At 48.5% G+C, this 12,740-nt stretch overlaps 1 protein-coding gene across 1 annotated transcript; it reads left to right on the forward strand.

The window, feature by feature from the left end:
• Positions 1 to 377: 377 nt before the first annotated feature.
• On the forward strand, positions 378 to 12,016 carry hunk (hormonally up-regulated Neu-associated kinase). The gene is made up of 9 exons (XM_060057376.1): positions 378 to 1,056; positions 4,739 to 5,031; positions 5,836 to 5,891; positions 6,103 to 6,238; positions 7,050 to 7,177; positions 8,211 to 8,337; positions 8,627 to 8,795; positions 9,199 to 9,352; positions 9,612 to 12,016. The coding sequence occupies exons 1-9, from the start codon at positions 820 to 822 to the stop codon at positions 10,400 to 10,402; spliced, it is 2,091 nt and encodes a 696-aa protein (XP_059913359.1). The 5' UTR covers positions 378 to 819; the 3' UTR covers positions 10,403 to 12,016.
• Positions 12,017 to 12,740: the final 724 nt, after the last annotated feature.

A 12,740-nucleotide genomic window follows, 5' to 3' on the forward strand; every position in this document is an offset into this window, starting at 1 on the left:
TTGGAGGTCAATAAAAGACTATCTTGTTTACGTCAATAAAACCTAGGCCTATATTAAAATGCAATTATGGGATTTTAAATTGATCAATCCAAATAGAGCTTCAGCCTTTAAATTCCTGTTCAGGGAAAATAAAGTAAAACAACAAAAAAAAATGTTCTTTATCCATTTATACAGTTTATTGTCCAAATCAACAATTTGCCCTGTCTACATCTTGAACCAGGATTCTTTGTTCGTGGAGGTTCGAGCGCAGCACGATTCGTAATAATGGGCGGAGCTGTCTCCTGGATTCGCTTTCCCTGATTGGATCTCATGTTATCGTAGTTGCTAAATCAGGGTTTTTTTTCTCACAGTAGGACACGCCCACCAGACGACCGGGAAAGTGTCTTCAAATCGAGTAGGCTACCATGCGCTGCATTCAACAGACTCGGCTCAGTCCACAACAGACGCTCCGGAGAAGACTTTAATACAAGAATCAAGACAGCGTTTGTTACTTCGTCCATTTAATGGTCACAATTGAAACGAGTTCATAGTCGGGTTACAATTGATCATCTTAGAAGAAACAACGTTTAAGATAAGCAAAGTCAGTCAGGAATCAGGATCACACCTTTGGTACGAACAGGTGTCGCTGGCTCTGGTTCCTCACAATATTTGTTAAATATTGGGGATTTCGGCACGGACGTATCGGGACTACTTCAAATGTGCTTAAATTGCAGTAGACCTACCTGTGACATTTTAAGTCCAACATAATAGTGGGGGGAAAGGAGAAGAAAAAGCCTTGTACATCTAACAGAAAACTGTAACTCTTTGACACTGGCTGTTATGCCAGTAGCGGACAGCGACATGGTGGTGGACAGCGACCGGTTGTACGAGGGGAAGACCCCTTCGTCCTCCGGGAGTGAGAACATTATCCCGGTGTCGCTTGGAAGTCCTGCCGCGAACACCGTAAGGAACTTTTACCACACCAAGCGGGTAGGCAACTACCTGATCGGGAGGAAGCTCGGAGAGGGCTCGTTCGCCAAAGTTCGCGAGGGACTTCACGCGCTGACGGGCGAAAAGGTGGGCAGAGTTGGCATGCCGACTGAAACATTTTCTCTTAATCATTGTAAGATTAGATTCGTATATACTAGGGCTATTACGCTTATGGCTGGGCCATAATCAATGAGCAACAATCATTTATGTTATAGCTTTGATTGTTACAATAATAACATAATTTCTAATTTTGTATAGTCCACTAGCCGAACATTCATAACATGTTAAATAGTTAAATAGTAGAGGCGATGGTAGTTAATAAATACACTATGTCGCCGGTTGTCAGACAGATACCAGACCATGTGATAGCCAGCCAGACGATGTTCATGAGAGCCACACATTGGCTGGTTAACTGGAATACAGGTCTAGTTGGGGTGATAAGATATATAGCCTATACTTAAATAAATCCCACAAATCATTCACCCAGCACAGCGTCACAAGAGCCCAACTGGTCATCTTTATAGCCAAACTCCTCTGACAACATGTTTCACTGTGTGTGTGTGTGTGTGTGTGTGTGTGTGTGTGTGTGTGTGTGTGTGTGTGTGTGTGTGTGTGTGTGTGTGTGTGTGTGTGTGTGTGTGTGTGTGTGTGTGTGTGTGTGTGTAAGCCAACAAGCCAGCAAGCTGGTCTACTCAAAATATTTGCTGTTTAGTGAGGGAGCGAGCGCACGCGCCTTCACACACACACACAGACACGCGCACATGTGTTGCACGAGCGCAGCGCCGGTGACCATTTCTGCCGGGTTGCTTTGTCTGCTGGAGGTGCTTTTGCGGTGATCTCACTGCGAGAGGTGCGCTGCCCTGTGATTGGGAGATGCGCTCAGATTGCGCGGCCTATGAGACGCCGTAACAGGTCTTTGCATGAAGATGATGCCTTTGATAAATGGCCTCTCATTATGATTCCGCTAGCGCAAGGGCTTTGATATGGGCAACCAATGGCCACTGGGTGCCTTTGTCTCTTTTTAGGGCTCTCTTTTGGAGGACTAGCCTGTAGATTTGCATATTATAAAAACAAGCTACCACTTACCACGTAGGTATATGCGCATGTCCTTGGGCGTGGAGCTAATTATGTACCATTGTTAATTAAATGAGAAATAAAACGAAAAAAACGTAACATTACCATTTAAGGATAAGGACCACACACACACGCACACACACGCGCGCGCGCACACGCACACACCCCCTCGCTGTGAAGAGAAGCGAAAGCAGTCATGCTTCTCTCCCCCTCTCCTCTCTCTCTTTGTTGCGGATGATGCAAACCCTGGCAATCACCTAGTGAAGTACATGCCTACCCCCTTGCTCTCCTTCTCTCTCCCTCTCCCCTCTCTCCCGCTCCCCCCTCTCTCTCTTTGGACACATGATTTTAACAGGCGGTGAATTCAGACCCCACAGCATAAGATGACAAAGGGATCAGGTTGTGTTGGGAGGAAAATTTCTTTTTTTTTTCATCATTGGAAATAAATTTTGTGTGTTTATGTGCATGTGTGTGTGTGTGTGTGTTTATGTGTGTGTGTGTGTGTGTGTATCTTTTTCAGTGTGTGTTTGTTTTGTGTGTGTGTGTGTTTATTTTTCTATGTGTGTGTGTGCTGGAGAGAGGGGGGGGGTGCGAGGTGATGTGTGAGATACTGGAGTTGGGGAAGGGGGGGGGTCAGGGCATGGGGTCTGGGGCAGGAATGTGGTGCTGAGGTGTTTTGATATCTCTAACCCACTTTCCCCCCTCTCAACTCCCCGCGCCCTCCCTTTGTCCGTCTAAAGAGAGTCTGATAAACAACTCGACCCCCCTGGCAGGGACCCCTCCCCCATTAGCCCCCCATCCCCCCAGCCTCATGCATCCTACTGTACATACAGTAGCGACCCCCAACCCACCCCCCTATGCATACACGCACCCCTCCCCCAGACCCACGGCCTGCTGTCCCAAAAGGCTGTGTATTATTGTGACGGCTGTGTTAGTGTGTTAGTGTGATGAGTGTGTGTGTGTGTGTGTGTGTGTGTGTGTGTGTGTGTGTGTGTGTGTGTGTGTGTTTGCATGCATGCATGCATGCATGTGTGTGCGTGTGTGTGTGTGTGTGTCTGTGAAGGTGATGTGTTTGTGTGTGTGTGTGTGTGTGTGTAGTTGATGAGTGTGTGTGTGTGTGTGTGATGTGAGTATCTTTGTGTCTGTGTGGTTGGGGGAGTGTGTCTGTGTGCGTGTGTGTCTCTGAATGTGTGGCTCTGTCAGTGTGTGTCTCTGTATCTGTGTGTGATGATGTGTGACTGAGAGTGTGGGTGTGGATGTGTGTGTGAGTGTGTGTCTCTGTGCGTGTCTTTGTGTGTGTGTGTGTGTGTGTGTGTGTGTGTGTGTGACTATGTGTGTGTGTCTCTGTGTTTCTGCGCATGTGTGTGTGCCCGCGCACGACATCATTGCCATTAATTGCCCCAGGGGAAATGAAGCTGTCGTAGTCGCATGATTCACGAGGAATAAAAGTAGGAAGGGAGCAGGAGGTGAAGGAGAACCGGGAGATCACCTTCTCTGACCGGCCCTCTGAAACACTCGTCCAAATCATTTCTGTAATGGATATGGTAATGCAGCGGGCAGCCAGGAGTTTTTATTGTGTCTGTTGACTCTCCTTGAGGGCTGATTTGTGAGCTACGGTGGTCTGCCACCCTCTGGAAGTCACGCTGGATACGGGCGCCCCCCCCCCCCCGAAACGCTCAAGGGTAAAGGGAGTGGAGGAACACTTCCTCCACTCCTCCTCCTCCAGAGATGGAGGAGGAGGTGAGCTGTTTGTTAATGTGGGTACTCAGGGTGCTTTTTATGGATCAGTATGCCAGCCGTGTGTGGCTCTGGGCCCGGGCCACTCACCGGTATGAACGGACCGGGCCGTGCGGACGGAGAAGATTAATTACATGGTGCTCCGGGTTGGAGTTACAGGAAGAGGACTTTCTCCCAGCTCTGAACGTACGTCTGGCTTTAGGGCAGCCTGATTCTTCCAGGATGGACCGTGACCAAGGCCCTGGTTTAGACTTGGTCTGGGCCCAACATGGGCTGGTCTTCAAGCCTGTTCTCTTTGGGCGTTTTCAGGGGGATGTGTGGCACATGGGGGGGTGGAGCGGGGAGGAAGGTGGGGGTACTCGCCATTTGGCAGCACTCTGTCCATTACTTAAAGTGTAACGTTTGCCTGCCCCTGTTTTATGATGGCTCAGTAGCCCATTTCACACTGGTGTGCACACAGGCAAGAAAACACACACGCAAACACACATAAAAAAACACACAGCTCCCCCCGAGGCTCTTTGAAAGCGGCTGGGTTGGGTCCATGTTGGCAACAGCTGTCTGGGAGAGGTCACTGTCGACTGTTACGCCCGGCTAGGGAGACTTAGTGGCCAGTCACCTGTGAGACGTTTCTTCTATCCTTCCTTTATCTCCCCTTCCTCCCTGCCTTCCTTTCTTTCTTTTTTTCTTTCTGTCCTTCGCTTGTTTGTCCATTCCTTTCTATGTCTTCTTTCCATCTTTCCTTCATTGCATCCTTCCTTCCTTCCTTCCTCTCTTCCTTCCTCCCCGTTCTCCCCTTTCTTCCAAACGATCCGCGTGCAGAACTGATAAAAATCAGCGCCTCACCGACAGAGAGAGTCCAGACGCCCTTCCTGCCTCCACACCTTCCAACCACCCGTCTAACGTCCTCTCCTCCTCTCTCCCCGCCCCGCCCCCCCTCCCCCGCCCCGCCCTCTCCCAGGTCGCCGTCAAAGTCATAGACAAGCGGAAGGCCAAGAAGGACTCGTACGTGACCAAGAACCTGCGGAGGGAGGGCCACATCCAGCAGATGATCCGCCACCCCAACATCACCCAGCTGCTGGACATCCTGGAGACGGAGAACAGCTACTACCTGGTGATGGAGCTGTGCCCCGGAGGCAACCTCATGAACCGCATCTACGACAAGAACAAGCTGGACGAGCGCGAGACGCAGAAGTACGTCCGGCAGCTGGTCATGGCCGTGGAACACCTGCACAGGGCGGGCGTGGTGCACAGGTGAGAGCGAACGGAGAGAACTTTCAGAGTGATGGTTGGGGAGGTTGGTGGTCCCCAGGAGGGGGCTGTCGGGTCTCTATGACGGAAGGGGGGGTGGACGTATGCTCGCGCTGCTGCGTCGCTGTTGGGTGGTTCATTCTGTGTGTGAATCCTTCGAGATAAACCCTGATCCTCTCTCCCAGGGTGGCTGAAGCTCGGTTAGTGTAGGCATGTTTTTTTTTTTATCCATAAACGATCATATGCATACGCACACGTAGGGTCGTTTAAGAATGAGGAGAGCTGAGATTATAATGATGTGAAGTGATAGTTGTTTGAGCGTTGTTCTTAAATTCAACTATTCAGGGTATTGCGACCAGATGCGGAAATTGAATATGCGGAGATGCGAAAATAATAATAAAAACTCTTCTAGCTTTGAATAAAAAAATCATTAATACCCATTCAGAGTATTCATTTTCCCAGAGGAACTTGAAGTGATCACCGTTTTCAGAGCCTGAGAAGGTCTTTTGTACGAGTTGTATTGTAACCTTCATAACAGGATTTATAAAACACAGGGGTGATTGTAGTCGCACAATAGATGTGAGAAAAGACCAGCGTGACCCACAATGACGGGGTGGCGTGAAGGGGTGTGCATGGGGGTCCCCCACTCATAGTTTTTTCAGGGATACTACTTTATTCTCTACAGTGGCCCCCCAACCCCCACTGGTTCATTGTATGCAGGGGGGAGCGGAGTAGGACTTATCTAGTGTAAACGCTGTCTCTATATATATATGACACTCAACTCTTCCTTTTGCCTTTGTCTCACAGGGACCTGAAGATTGAAAACCTCCTGTTGGACGAGCAGGACAATATAAAGCTCATAGGTAACACAGTAGCCTCTGTCGTTGAATATGCAAATAATTGTTTCTTGGCAGGATTGGAACAATCTATTTTCAAAACGGTCCAGTGTTGCGTGTGTCGTGGTATTTGTGGGTTGGGCTGCAGCTGGGGTGAACCCACTCAGACTCAGACAAACAAACAAACGCAAAAAAAAAACGAACCGCATTAACCGCCCTCTTTCATCCCCCATTGCAGACTTTGGCCTGAGCAACTGCGCTGGCATCCTGGGCTACTCGGACCCGTTCAGCACGCAGTGTGGCAGCCCGGCGTACGCCGCCCCAGAGCTGCTCTCAAGGAAGAAGTACGGGCCCAAGGTGGACGTCTGGTCCATGTGAGTCTGGTCTTCGACCTCCTCTTCCTCGACTCTCGTGCGACAGACATGTGATGCTGTGTCAAGGATTCCTGATGTTCAATGAGTGATATCTCTGACCCAAGTATGCGGCCGCCCGTGGGTGGGACTGCTCTGCTAGTCTGCAGCTGCCACTAACTAAGCCACGCAGGCTAGGGTTGGCGTAGGGTTTTCTAGGGAAATGGATACCAGGCTACCATATGGTTATCTAGCGAGCATAGGGATATCTAGCTGGCATATGGATATCTAGCAAGAATATGGATATATATCTGGAAAATGGTTACCAAGGTAGCATATAGATACCTAGCTAGCATTTGGGTATCAGGGTATCTTATGGATATCTACCTAGCACATAATTATCCTCATAGTATAATTGCCAATAATTGTCATATTTGGGCCAAATTGTGATATCTAAGCCAATCAGAGTGCTTTTTATATTCCATATTCAATATCTGCCTAGGTCATCTATTTGACTTAGGCATTTTCGACGCTAAATACAAGATGAACCTTAAAATTTGACTTGAGCGATTATGCTCTGAGTCTCACGATATGAATATCTAGTTCACATCTTTTTTCTATCTTTATTTTGTGCATGTAAAGCACTCTGAGCTGCATTTTATGTATGAGGGTGCTATACAAATAAAGATTATTATTATTATTATTATTATTATTAGTTAGCATATGGATATCTAGCTAACAAATGGATTTTGAGGCAGCACATAGAAAAAGATGTGAGAATCATTCTGGTTATAAAGTTTGCTGACAACGATGTGTGTTTGTGTGTGTCCTCCAGTGGGGTGAACATGTACGCCATGTTGACCGGAACCCTGCCCTTCACCGTGGAGCCCTTCAGCCTGAGAGCCCTGCACCAGAAGATGGTGGATAAGGAGATGAACCCTCTACCTCCCTCTCTATCTACAGGTACAAACTAATACCTTTTTGTATGTACATGCAAATACATATGCTTCCTCGCGATCGGGGTCATGGCTCAAAGGGTTCGTGCGCAGAGCCAAGCGTTGGCTGTCTCTCAGCTGTCAGAAAAATGACACCTTAACGGGATCGGTGCCGAAAGAAAATGCCATCGCATGACTCCAAAACACTACAGTACACAGGCCAAACTGCACAACAATGAAACAATTTCACTGATGAAATGCAAATTATCGGCATGTCTGAACAAGTAGTGTTTTCTTTGGCCTCTGCGTGCGCCACATCTGGTCGAAACGGGGTGCTAATTATAGCTTACGAGTCGACAGAAAGGCACGGTAGGTACAATGGAGAAAAGGAAGAGGTGCCGTGGCTGCCTTTGTCTTCGGAGCCATTCTTGTTGCTTAACGCTTTGGCAAACTGCCTAAAAAAACTGACGCATCTAAGAGAGTGCAGTAAATTCTCTACAAGGGAGGAAAGTATGCAGTGCGTGTCTATTTACCACTCCATCAATGTCAAAGGATGACACTTGACGCACCATCTTTTAACATGCAAATGCGGTGGCGGGTTAGGGATGGTTGCACGCAGTCACGCAGGCTCGTGCAGTGTGTGTGGTCACGTGTGCTACAGGACGGGTTAGTTGATGGAGAAACACCAGACCCTCACGAGGCCGGTCACAAGAATGGTCATCGGAAGCATGCAGCAACACATGAGGTGTTTTACCCTGAAGTAGCAAAGCGTCCCCAGCTTTAACGATGCAAGCCGAGTTAGGGACAAATACGATATTAACGAGCCAGAATGTCTGGGGACTCTTTTCTAATCATTGTGCTTTACGAGACTCGTTTGAAGCAAATATATATTTGTCCTCTTTTCCGATGACATCAGTCGCTTCTTAAAACAATTAAAAACAGTGAGTCATGTGCACGTGGAAAAGACAAACTTAGAATTCCTTTCCGATCAAAGCCATAAACGCGGACCCCCGGACGGACTGAGCACTAAATGTCTCTGTGTGTCTCTCTGTGCCGTTCAGCTGCCATATGCCTGTTGAAGAAGCTCCTGGAGCCCGACCCGGCCAAGCGGCCAAACATCCACCAGGTGATGGCCGATTCCTGGCTACAACTGGCCAATAAGAACACAGGAGCGCCTTACCTCAACAGGTGGGTCCACGCACCAACACAAACACTCATGCGTATCCAGTGCCTATCGTTTGATTGAAATCGGCTGGATGAATTTTTGTTATAAAGACATGACTAGTAAATATTCCCCTCCGTAGTTGACTTGACTATGTGTAGTCAAGTCGAGTGTTTCTTTAAAAACCACGAGGCGTAGTCATCTTTAGGGGAGTGAGGCGCAGACGACCAGACAGGGAAGGGGAGTCTGGGGAGGCTTGTGTTTGTTGTGAAGGCCCTTTCCCGCCGTCCTAACACTTGGCGTCACCCTGTGTAGGATCCACATCGAGGAGATCAACCACACGGTGCTGCTCCACATGACGGAGAAGATGAGCTACAAGCACAGCGAGGTCCTGAGCGCCGTCCTCACCAACCGCGCCTGCCACACGCTGGCCGTCTACTTCCTGCTCAACAACAAGATGAAAAGACTCTCCAAGGAGTACAGGGTGAGCCAGGAGGACTTTTTGAACTTCACCTAGTAGAAAAACTCTTGCTCTGGGAGAACAATATACAGGATGTTTGGCATACGTTCTATCAATGTGATTTTTTTTGGAATTAATTAACGACTTAGCTTAGAGTGGGGTGACTTGTAGCCGGAAGGTTGTGAGTTCGATCTCTGGGTCCTCCTATCTGAGTGTCAAGATGTCACTGAGCATGACGCATAACCCTAACTGCTCACGACCAGCTGGCTGTCATCTTGCATGGTTGAAGTGCCATCCCTGAAGCCTTCAGTAGGGAATGTGTAGTCTCATTCTTATTAAAACCACACAGTTGACATGTGGTTGTTGTAAGTGTGGTGATTTCATCACCGGTGGTTCATTATTTGTACTTTGTGGTTATCAATTTCAGGAGATGCAGAACAAGGAGAAGAAGACTGAGAAAAACGAGTACTTCCAGACCCAGTGGAGAAAGCACGTCGACAAGGTCACCATTCCCCCCAAGCAGACCCCCGTGTACTTGGCTGTCAGCAAGGGCCCGAGCAAGGAAAAGAAACACAGAACAGGTAAGGTCATCAGTGATCATCAGCGCTTCGGTTCTCTGCACTTTGTTCTTGTACACGATGTACAATGTGAAGGAATGACACTCGACGGCTTTTGGATTGCACGGCACTGGCTAGACCAGACACGCCGCCGTCGAGGGGATTATGTGTTCCTTCATTTAGAACAGAAAACGGCATTTACATGCAAATCCTCCAGAAACAAGTTTCTGGTAAAAAAAAAAAAAAGAAAGAGGCTCACCTCTTTTTTTTCTGTCTTCCTCAGGCCTCCTCAGAGCCATCGTCGGCGGCCACCGGGCGTCCCCGCTGGCGCCCCCCGGCACGGTGGCCTCCTCCTCCATGGAGTACCTGGAGATCCACCCCCTGTTCCCCAACACGCCCCAGCAGCGGCGGCGGCTGGCCACCCTCCCGCAGGTCAACACCAGCCCCGAGCACAACATGCCCGGCCCGCCGGCGCCCTCCCCCATCGGCATGCACTCCTTCGACTCGCTGTCCAAGGCGGAGCAGATGGACGACGCGCCCACCTCCACCACGCCCTGGTACAAGCTGACCAACGGCACCTTCTCGCCGCCCCGCCACGTCTCCGCCTTCCACCCGGACTCGTCCTACCTGAAGAAGGCCACCATCCCCAGCCCGCCCGTGCTCATCGCCAACCCGCAGCCCAAGAAGAGGACGGCGTCCGACTGGTGCGGCTCGTCGGACACCAGCGGCAGCCCCCCCAGCCGGGTGGGGAGCCCCCCCGGGGGCTCCGCCTTCAGCCCCCCCAAGTCGGCCTTCAGCCCCCTCAACCCCTGCTCGGCGTTCAGCCCCCCGTCCCACACCAGCAAGGGGGGAGGAGGAGGAGGAGGCGGCGGGGGCGCGAGCAGCGATCCCGACAGCCCCACGCACCGCAGCAAGTTTCCCTACATGGGCATCGGACAGATCCTGAAGAAGAAAGTGCCGCTGCATCCGTTCAGCTTCCGGGCGGAGCAGGTGGTGGAGGAGGTGGTGTCCCCCCCGCCCTACCCCATGAAGACTCTTCTCTGCGCGTCGGGCGCGCTCAAGACACTGTGCTAATGTTGTCTACTTTTTATTTTTTTTAATGGGAAATGAGTGACAGGAATCGATGAATGAGACGGGGTGAGGAAGGTGATGGGTCCCGGCGGAACGGTGATTGTACGTTGGAGTGGACTTTCGTAGCGGCCTTCTGAACTGAACGTGTGCGTTTGTGTGTTTCTTGTTATGATTTGCTCACTTTTTCAATAATTGTAAATACAATTTAAAAAATAAATAAAAAAGACCACGAGGAAGACAGGAAAGGGAAAGACTTTACGGTGACGTTAGGATGTAATCCTAATGCATCCGACGCTGGTTGTGTAACGGGATCTGAGAGTGACACTGAGGGGATGAGATCCTAAACTGGATGAGTAAACCCTGCCCTGGTTAACCCGGGCTGATACGGGTACATCGAGTATTATGGGATTGATGACGAGGTGTACACGCACAGAGACGCACATATACCTTCACTGTATTATAACAACCGGACAAGGGGACGTCCCCCCCCTCACGTAACACTGCTGTAACTGATTACAAGCTGCAGCCGCAGACTGATTCAAACCAGCCAAAAGACCCCCACCCTATCCCCCATAACCTGATGAGGTGTATTAACATCAATGTGAATTATGTCGTTTCATCTGTGTACTTTGTAAAAAAATGACTAACTACCTTCCAGCTAGCTGGCACGATAATCCTTAATGCTGTCTGGAGGAGGGGAGAACACTGCACTATCTTTAAATAAAAAAAAATACCAAAACCTACAGCAACAGAGCTTAACTACTCCGCTGGTTACCTCACACTTTTTTATATCTTAAAAAAATGAATCGTTAGCAATTAAATGTTTATTTTTTGAGTTGTGGGAAGTGACATAGTTGCAGTGTTTCAGCATCAACAAAGTTTGATTAACACGAAAAATCACCACCATTTGAATAGGTACCTATCGCGGTTCAAAACTTACAGCTGAGCCCCTGCTTTACAGCAGGGTACACCCTCGCTCAAACTGTCGCTTCACCTGTCATGTGTCAATGTCTTAGTCATAGCGAGATACACCTCTTTTGTACCGCCATGTGTAAGTGTCAAAGCCTTATGAGTTGTGTCCACCTCACACGAGGTGATGGAGGTTGGCAAGAAGGATGATCAATACCTTCCCTAAAAAAAAAAGATTGACAATGTGTCCTTTTGTCTTAATGCTGTAGTGTGTGCAATAGTCCTAAGTGTTAACTGCAGTGCCGAGAATTTGCCAAGAACTTGAGTTCTGAGAGTTATGTGAAACTTGTGCTTGTATATAAAGTACAATTCCAGTGTTCCTCTTGCTAAAAGTGTGCCAAGAAATTCTCACTATCACGACTTCACTCCTAGTGATCACTCACATTCTAGATATTTCTCAAACGAATAGGACAGAAGGCTTCCATGTGCAATTGTCCGTACAACTGGAGTATTGCATGCAAACTTTTAAGATTTTCAAATGCATTGTCACCATTTTTGTAAGATGTCTTTTTGTAAGTGTTTGGGGCTGTAATGGAGATTGATGCAGAGCTGGGGAGAGGGTTTTGTATGATTTTATAACGGATGGCTTCGTTTTGAGTGTCAACAGATTTCTATGCTGTATAAAATATTTTAAATATTTATACTGAATTCAAGTGTCCGTCTGCTCTTTCTAAAGCACATACATACTCTGGTTTAGTTTCTCAAGGGTGTGTGTGTGTGTGTTTGTGTGTGTGTGTGTGTGTGTGTGTGTGTGTGTGTGTGTGTGTGTGTGTGTGTGTGTGTGTGTGTGTGTGTGTGTGTGTGCGCGTGACTGTAATAAAAAAACACTGACATCTAATCATCCAAACTAAATATTACAGCTATTATGTTTCACAATCCCATTTGGTATCGGATCATTTTGGCAGTAATATTGTTCCACTGCTGTCACTTTAAGCTGTACTCCGCCCTTTAGTTCAATGAAGGTCTGTGTCAGGACTTTACAACCTCTTCTCCCACGCCTTACACATTTCCCATAAGACACCTGTGGTGGTAAAGAAACCCTCGCAACAGCTGAGTGACCCTTTGGTGCTGATTTAGAGTCACAGACACCACACACTCATACACACGCACTCACACATATGCACTCAAACACATCCACAACACACATCTAATCTATTCAGCTGCTCCCTGCTTTGCATCATAAACCTCTTTTGGTAACACTGCCCCAATGAGACAAAATTGGGTATCCTCAAATCTCTGCAACACACACCCACACACACACACACACATGCAGAGGGAAACAAAACCAGCGCCCTTCAATTAAATCAGCGTGGCTAAGCCGATAAAGGCCGGGCAGCAGGAGAAGCTCTGGACTGTATTAGAGCTGCTTGTT

This window comes from Gadus macrocephalus, chromosome 7 (genome assembly GCF_031168955.1).
Source record: "Gadus macrocephalus chromosome 7, ASM3116895v1".
NCBI lineage: Eukaryota > Metazoa > Chordata > Actinopteri > Gadiformes > Gadidae > Gadus > Gadus macrocephalus.

What these genes read in the sequence shown, in the direction of transcription:
- hunk (XM_060057376.1), top strand. Translation starts at nt 820, where the DNA reads ATGCCAGTAGCGGACAGCGACATGGTGGTGGACAGCGACCGGTTGTAC. An exon ending in ACCTCCCTCTCTATCTACAG is followed by an intron (nt 7,178 to 8,210) that starts GTACAAACTAAT and finishes TGTGCCGTTCAG; the next exon opens with CTGCCATATGCCTGTTGAAG. An exon ending in GGAGCGCCTTACCTCAACAG is followed by an intron (nt 8,338 to 8,626) that starts GTGGGTCCACGC and finishes CACCCTGTGTAG; the next exon opens with GATCCACATCGAGGAGATCA.